This window comes from Bombina bombina, chromosome 1, assembly GCF_027579735.1.
Source record: "Bombina bombina isolate aBomBom1 chromosome 1, aBomBom1.pri, whole genome shotgun sequence".
NCBI classification, from domain to species: Eukaryota; Metazoa; Chordata; class Amphibia; order Anura; family Bombinatoridae; genus Bombina; species Bombina bombina.
The window spans coordinates 274,522,634-274,529,690 of record NC_069499.1 but is presented as its reverse complement, the minus strand read 5'-3'; the positions used below and the strand labels follow the sequence as shown (position 1 = coordinate 274,529,690).

General features: G+C 38.5%; 1 protein-coding gene across 1 annotated transcript in view; it reads right to left on the bottom strand.

Moving 5' to 3' along the window:
• Positions 1-2,965: 2,965 nt before the first annotated feature.
• The window catches only part of LOC128645190 (serine/arginine-rich splicing factor 5), a 62,907-nt gene continuing 58,815 nt past the window's right edge, over positions 2,966-7,057 (bottom strand). Inside the window, exon 8 of the mRNA XM_053697998.1 lies at positions 2,966-4,028. Within this exon, the coding sequence (XP_053553973.1) occupies positions 3,818-4,028 (211 nt within the window). The 3' untranslated portion in view covers positions 2,966-3,817. The remainder of the gene's footprint in view (positions 4,029-7,057) is intronic.

Here is a 7,057-nt window from a genome sequence, read left to right as displayed (position 1 = left end):
CAGGCCAGATTGGACAATTGTAACAACAGATGCCAGCCTTCTAGGTTGGGGTGCAGTCTGGAACTCCCTGAAGGCTCAGGGATCGTGGACTCAGGAGGAGACACTCCTTCCAATAAATATTCTGGAAGAGCGATATTCAATGCTCTTCAGGCTTGGCCTCAGTTAGCAACTTTGAGGTACATCAGATTTCAGTCGGACAACATCACGACTGTGGCTTACATCAACCATCAAGGGGGAACAAGAAGCTCCCTAGCGATGTTAGAAGTCTCAAAGATAATTCGCTGGGCAGAGACTCACTCTTGCCACCTATCAGCTATCCATATCCCAGGTGTAGAGAACTGGGAGGCGGATTTTTTAAGTCGACACTTTTCATCCGGGAGAGTGGGAACTCCATCCGGAGGTGTTTGCACAATTGATTCATCGTTGGGGCAAAACAGAACTGGATCTCATGGTGTCTCGCCAGAACGCCAAGCTTCCTTGTTACGGATCCAGGTCCAGGGATCCCAAGGAGACGCTAATAGATGCTCTATCAGCGCCCTGGTCCTTCAACCTGACTTATGTGTTTCCACCGTTTCCTCTGCTCCCTTGACTGATTGCCAAGGTCAAGCAGGAGAGAGCATCAGTGACTTTGATAGCGCCTGCGTGGCCACGCAGGACCTGGTATGCAGATCTGGTGGACACGTCATCCTTTCCACCATGGACTCTGCCTCTGAGACAGGACCTGCTACTTTAGGGTCCTTTCAACCATAAAATATGGCGTAAATATCTTTATTGGTGTGAATCCAAGGGTTACTCATGGAGTAAAGTCAGGATTCCCAGGATATTATCCTTTCTCCAAGAAGGTTTGGAAAAAAGGATTGTCAGCTAGTTCCTTAAAGGGACAGATTTCTGCTCTGTCTATTCTTTGCACAAGCATCTGGCAGATGTTCCAGACGTTCAGGCATTTTGTCAGGCTTTAGTTAGAACCAAGCCTGTGTTTAAACCTGTTGCTCCACCATGGAGCTTAATTTTGGTCCTTAAGGTTCTTCAAGGAGTTCCGTTTGAACCTCTTCATTCCATAGATATCAAACTTTTATCTTGGAAAGTTCTTTTTTTGGTAGCTATTTCCTCGGCTCGCAGAGTCTGAGTTATCTGCCTTACAATATGATTCTCCTTATCTGATTTTCCATACGGATAAGGTAGTCCTACGTACCAAACCTGGGTTTTTACCTAAGGTGGTATCTAACAAGAATATCAATCAAGAGATTGCTGTTCTATCCTTGTGTCCTAATCCTTCTTCAAAGAAGGAACGTCTATTACACAATCTGGACGTGGTTCGCGCTTTAAAGCTTTACCTACAAGCTACTAAAGATTTTCGACAAACATCTGCTTTGTTTGTTGTCTACTCTGGACAGAGGAGAGGTCAAAAGGCTTCGGCAACCTCTCTTTTTGGCTAAGAAGCATAATCTGCTTAGCCTATGAGACTGCTGGCCAGCAGCCTCTTATAAAAAGGATTACAGCTCATTCTACTAGAGCTGTGGCTTCCACTTGGGCCTTTAAAAATGAGGCTTCTGTTGAACAGATTTGCAAGGCAGCGACTTGGTCTTCGCTTCATACTTTTTCAAAAATTCTACAAATTTGATACTTTTGCTTCTTCAGGAGGCTATTTTTGGGAGCAAGGTTTTACAGGCAGTGGTACCTCCATTTAAGTTCCTGCCTTGTCCCTCACTTCATCCGTGTACTTTAGCTTTGGTATCCCACAAGTAATGGATGATCCGTGGACTGGATACACCTTACAAGAGAAAACACAATTTATGCTTACCTGATAAATTTATTTCTCTTGTGGTGTATCCAGTCCACGGCCCGCCCTGTCATTTTAAGGCAGGTATTTTTTAATTTTAAACTACAGTCACCACTGCACCCTATTGGTTTCTCCTTTCTCTGCGTGTTTTCGGTCGAATGACTGGATATGGCAGTTAGGGGGAGGAGCTATATAACAGCTCTGCTGTGGGTGTCCTCTTGCAACTTCCTGTTGGGAATGAGAATATCCCACAAGTAATGGATGATCCGTGGACTAGATACACCACAAGAGAAATACATTTATCAGGTAAGCATAAATTGTGTTTTATTTAGCACTGTAGTACATTAGGTAAATTACAATTTATTGAGTCTTGATGATTAGAAATTGAATGCATTCCGACATGGAACGGTTCTCACAGTACAGATTTTGAGTAACATAACCGTTATTAGGACTGTTCACTGACAACAAAAAAAACTTTTCTTCTTGTTAAACTATTTTAAAAGGGACATGAAACCCAATTTTTTTCTTTCACGATTTAGACAGAGCATGCAATTTTTCCAATTTACTAAGATTTAATTAGCTTCCTTCTCTTGTTATCCAGGAAAGCTCAGGAGCAGCAAAGAACCTAGGTTCTAGTTGCTGATTGGTTATATATATATATATATATATATATATATATATATATATATATATATATATATATATATATATACATATATACATACATACATATACACATATACACACACACACAGTCATTGGCTCACTCATGTGTTCAATTAGAATACAGTAGTGCATTGCTGCTCCTTCAACAAATTATACCAACAGAATGAAGAAAATTTGATAAGTAAATTGGAAAGTTTTTTAAAATTGTATGTTCTACCTAAATCATGAAAGAAAATTTTTGGGTTTCATGTTCCTTTGAAGTCACAGAAAGAAAACAAAAAACAGCAGCTGTGGAAACGCCAACATTCACAAATATGCAAGCAATAATAAAATATTAGCATATTTTTGAGTTGTGTATATATTTAGCTTGATAAGGGTAAGCAAATCTGTAAAGTTAAAATCTGATTTATTAAAAAATTTCCAACCTCATTTTAATGAAAATGCGTCTACAAAAAAAAAAAAAAAAAAAAAACAACAACAGATTTTGTTACAAAACTGATTGAATCAACATTCACACCGTTTATTTTTAAATGTATGCAGATTAGTTTTTATTTTGACATTCTTATCACATAAGGCATAAGTTTTTAGGGCCACATTACAACACTAGCAAGAGCTTGTGTGTATGTATACTTTTAAATTCTATTCAAAAGAAAAATATGGTGCCATTTCTGAAACATAAATGAACATATTAATTAGCTGAATATACAATGTTAATTCACAATCATTTTTAAAGCAACACAGCAACTGAATGAAAATTTGGCATTAAAGAGGCATTCAAGTCCACTTTTCTATAAGCCGAATACTCACTGCAATAAAATGTATAGAAACACACACACATTCCTACTAGGCAGCATTTATATCTTGAATGAACACTTTTTGCCTACCCTCAACACTAATCTATGCAGACAGAAGAGGCCAATTGAGCTGTTCACATACTGCCAAGCAGAAAGGGAAGTCTGTATGGCCCAACCGGGTGCTGAGGATGTGCAACAGGTACAACTTTCCAGACAAAATCCTTTTATTAATTTTTTTTTTTTTTTTTTAAAAAACAAAAAACAATCTACACCGCAATTTTACAATGGTGACAATGCTGAGGCATAACCGCTCTAGAAAAATGGAAACTAGAATGTCACTTTAAATAATATGTATACAAGGAAACAAAATTACAATTTTACTTAGGAAAGTACCATTACAAACAAGGTAACTTACTATTTGAATTTGTTTTGAAAATCTTAAATCCTGATTCTTCAAATCTATTCTAAAGCTTGGATGTCACAAAGCACCAAGCCTTAATGTTTATCAACTTTAACTACTATCTTATCTGAAAGGTTTCACTGCCTTTACCCAGTACTTATATCAACATATCACAACTCAATTGCGGCTCTCAGCAGAACTTGAACGGGATTGGCGCTTTGAAGAGCGAGGAGATGGGGAGCCTGGAACTGGAGCAGCATTATTTTTCTGGGAGTATTTTTTCTCAGGTGTACGGCTGCGTGACCGAGATCTACTTGCTGATTTGGAAGATCCACGTGATTTAGACTTGCTGCGAGATCTGGTGTAACTTCTTGATCGTGATCTACTTCTGTGGAAGAAACAACTTAATTAAACATAACCCAAACCAACATATAGTACCATTTAGCAGCCTAAAAATAAAGAGTACACAAGGAATAAAGAACACAATATTTGCAAAAAATGTTAAGACATATGGATGGAAGTTGAAGTAATAAAAGTAACAATATACCAGATAAAAGTTTAACATGGTTTCTGGAGCAAGCACAATACATCTTCTGTAATACTGTATATGGAAAGTTTTACTGCTTTTTCTTATAATACATAGCATCATGCAGTCACTGTGCCCCCATATATCATTGTTGTGTTGGCCCTCTAATAGATCACAATTTCTTAATGCTAGTCCTCATGAAACCCTAATAGGCCAGAGGCAATACATAATGTGATCTGCGATCTCATCGCAGAAACTCCAGCTTGCCTGCAGAAAGAACGGCAGGTCCGTTGTGCAGAGATATTTTTTTTTACGATTGGCCAGTGCAGTGATTTTAAATTGACAATCGGCACACAAACATTTTTACTGCAGTACTGTGCAATTATTGGTTGCTCCTGAAATCGATACTTAGACCAGGGCTCGACAAACCCAGGAGCCTGGGAGCCACTGGCACCTAGAATTTTACCCCTGGCTCCTAACTTTTTGGGTTATTCTCCATATATCTATATACAAATCCAACTGCCTGGCTCCTAAATATTCTTACTGGCTCCTAATTTTTGAACATATTTGTCAAGCACTGACTTAGATGCAATATTTTTACTTTGACCCGCCAGAACGGGAGAAGTTGCTTTCCTTTCACACTCTGTCTGCGAGGTAAGTGGACCGCAACCTATTACTGCAGCGCTCCTGTTTGAAACTCCCTCCCCCTATCACTGTCGGCTTATCGTGTGTCTGTGTAGGAGGTGTTGAGCAGTGAATTGGGTATTATTGTTTAAAATGTGTAATTAGTCATTTTCACTTTCCATATATTGGACATGTCACAAATATAATCTGAGTTGACTTTAGGTTCATACGTTCTACATGTGTGTAAAGAAGTTGAATCGTTTACGAACTCTGGTTTTCATTTCTGGCTTTTCAAGAATGTGGCAAGTACCCTTTTTATACCAAGTTGTAAAGCCAGTGTTCGTAATGAATAGTGCGTTTACTCGAATCCCCTAAAATCCTCCCTTCTGCTAGACTTCTTGCCATACATTGTAAATATTTATTTTCAGGACTGCACCACATGTATTCTTTTTGAGCGGCTAGACATTTCGCTAATATTTTGAAGGCACATTTGTGGACATAAATAATATAAACTGACTTTAGGTTCATCATACGTATTTATTTAAACCGTACTGTACTGAGTGGGCACTGGGCAGGCACATAGTAGTAGTAGTAGTAGTATTATTATCTATGTTAAGAGGCTCAGGCTGGGGATGAAAGGGAGACACTTCTCAGTGCCACATGTACTGCGTGCTTTCAAAACAGACTTCGGAACGACAATAACAAATATTGTTTTTCATTTCTGGCTTTTCAAGAAATGTGGCAGCAAGTACCCTTTTTATACCGGCACGTTGTAAACCCAGTGCTCGCTAATATTTTTAAGGCACATTTGTGAGTTTTTAGATTTGTTTTATTAATGCAATGATGATGACCTTGTATCTTAACACACGTTTATCTAACGAATCAGCATGTCCTTTTGTTATTGCCGTTCCAAAGTCTGTTATGAAAGCACGCAGTACATGTGACACTGAGAAGTGCCTCCCTTTGATCCACAGACTGAGCCTCTTAACATATTAACTAGTATGTGCCTGCCTAGTGCCCACTCAGTACAGTTTAAATAAATGGTATTGGGCATGGGCTGTCACTTGACTTTATGTACACACAGTAATCATAATCATTATGGTGGTATATGTGAAAGTATAGTATATTTCTATAATATATTGCAGGGGGATGGGTATGCATAACCAGGGAGATATGATATGCAGGAGGGGGGTGCATAAAGAGACCAGGCAGGATGATAGGATATGCAGGGGGGGGGGGGGGGATGCATAGAGACCAGGGTGATATGATATGCAGGGGAGGGGGGATACATAAAGAGACCAGGTTGATATATCGGGGGGGGGGGGGGGGAATGCATAAAGAGACCAGGGTGATATTGTAACTATTGGGATACTACATTTCCTGAAGTTCACATTACTGTGCCTTGCCTGGCTGACAAACTTGGGCACAAATTGTGCCTTAAATTGGGTCCTAACGCCCTTGTTTGGAGCCCAAAACCTGCCCATGGATCCCCCCAATTACCCCTGCCCACCGCTACATGCCCTCACAGCATAAAGTGCAGATGAATACTATGCACCAGAGTTTTTATGCAGGTGCACTATTTCTTATACAACAGGATTTTATTTTAAATTGTTGGGTGGTGTAGATATACCCCTCTGTGACAAATATATTGGTCCCATTACATTTGCGTGTCATGACAAGTAGATTGTCATACGGGACAAGTAGACTGGGCTACCAATTTAGTCCCGTGGACAAGTAGATTTTTTTAAATTTCCACACGTGCGTGTGTGTGTGTGTATATATATATATATATATATATATATATATATATATATATATATATATATATATATATATATATATATATATATATATATATATATATATATATATATATATATATATATATATATATATATATATATATATATATTTTTATAAAAATTTTTTTATTTTTATTTTTTTAGGAAGCAAATAGTATACATCAGCAGTATAAGCATGGAACAGTAGCCCCTCCAAAATAAGCATATAGATCCAAGCAATACAGTAGAGCAGGTTTCCAGGCAGACTGACACTGTGGGAATGTACAGTAGACGACAGCGAGTCTTTAACATGAACCTGTCCTCATGCACACTGAGTAAGGGCAACAAACATGGCGCCTCAGAGACACTGCAGAAAATGTTTCACTAAAAAAAAATCTCATCGGAGATAATGGGAAAAAAAAGTTCTGCCTCTGGGGGCCAGATTTTGCAATTGTGTAAGCACTAAATAAGTATAAAATCCTATCC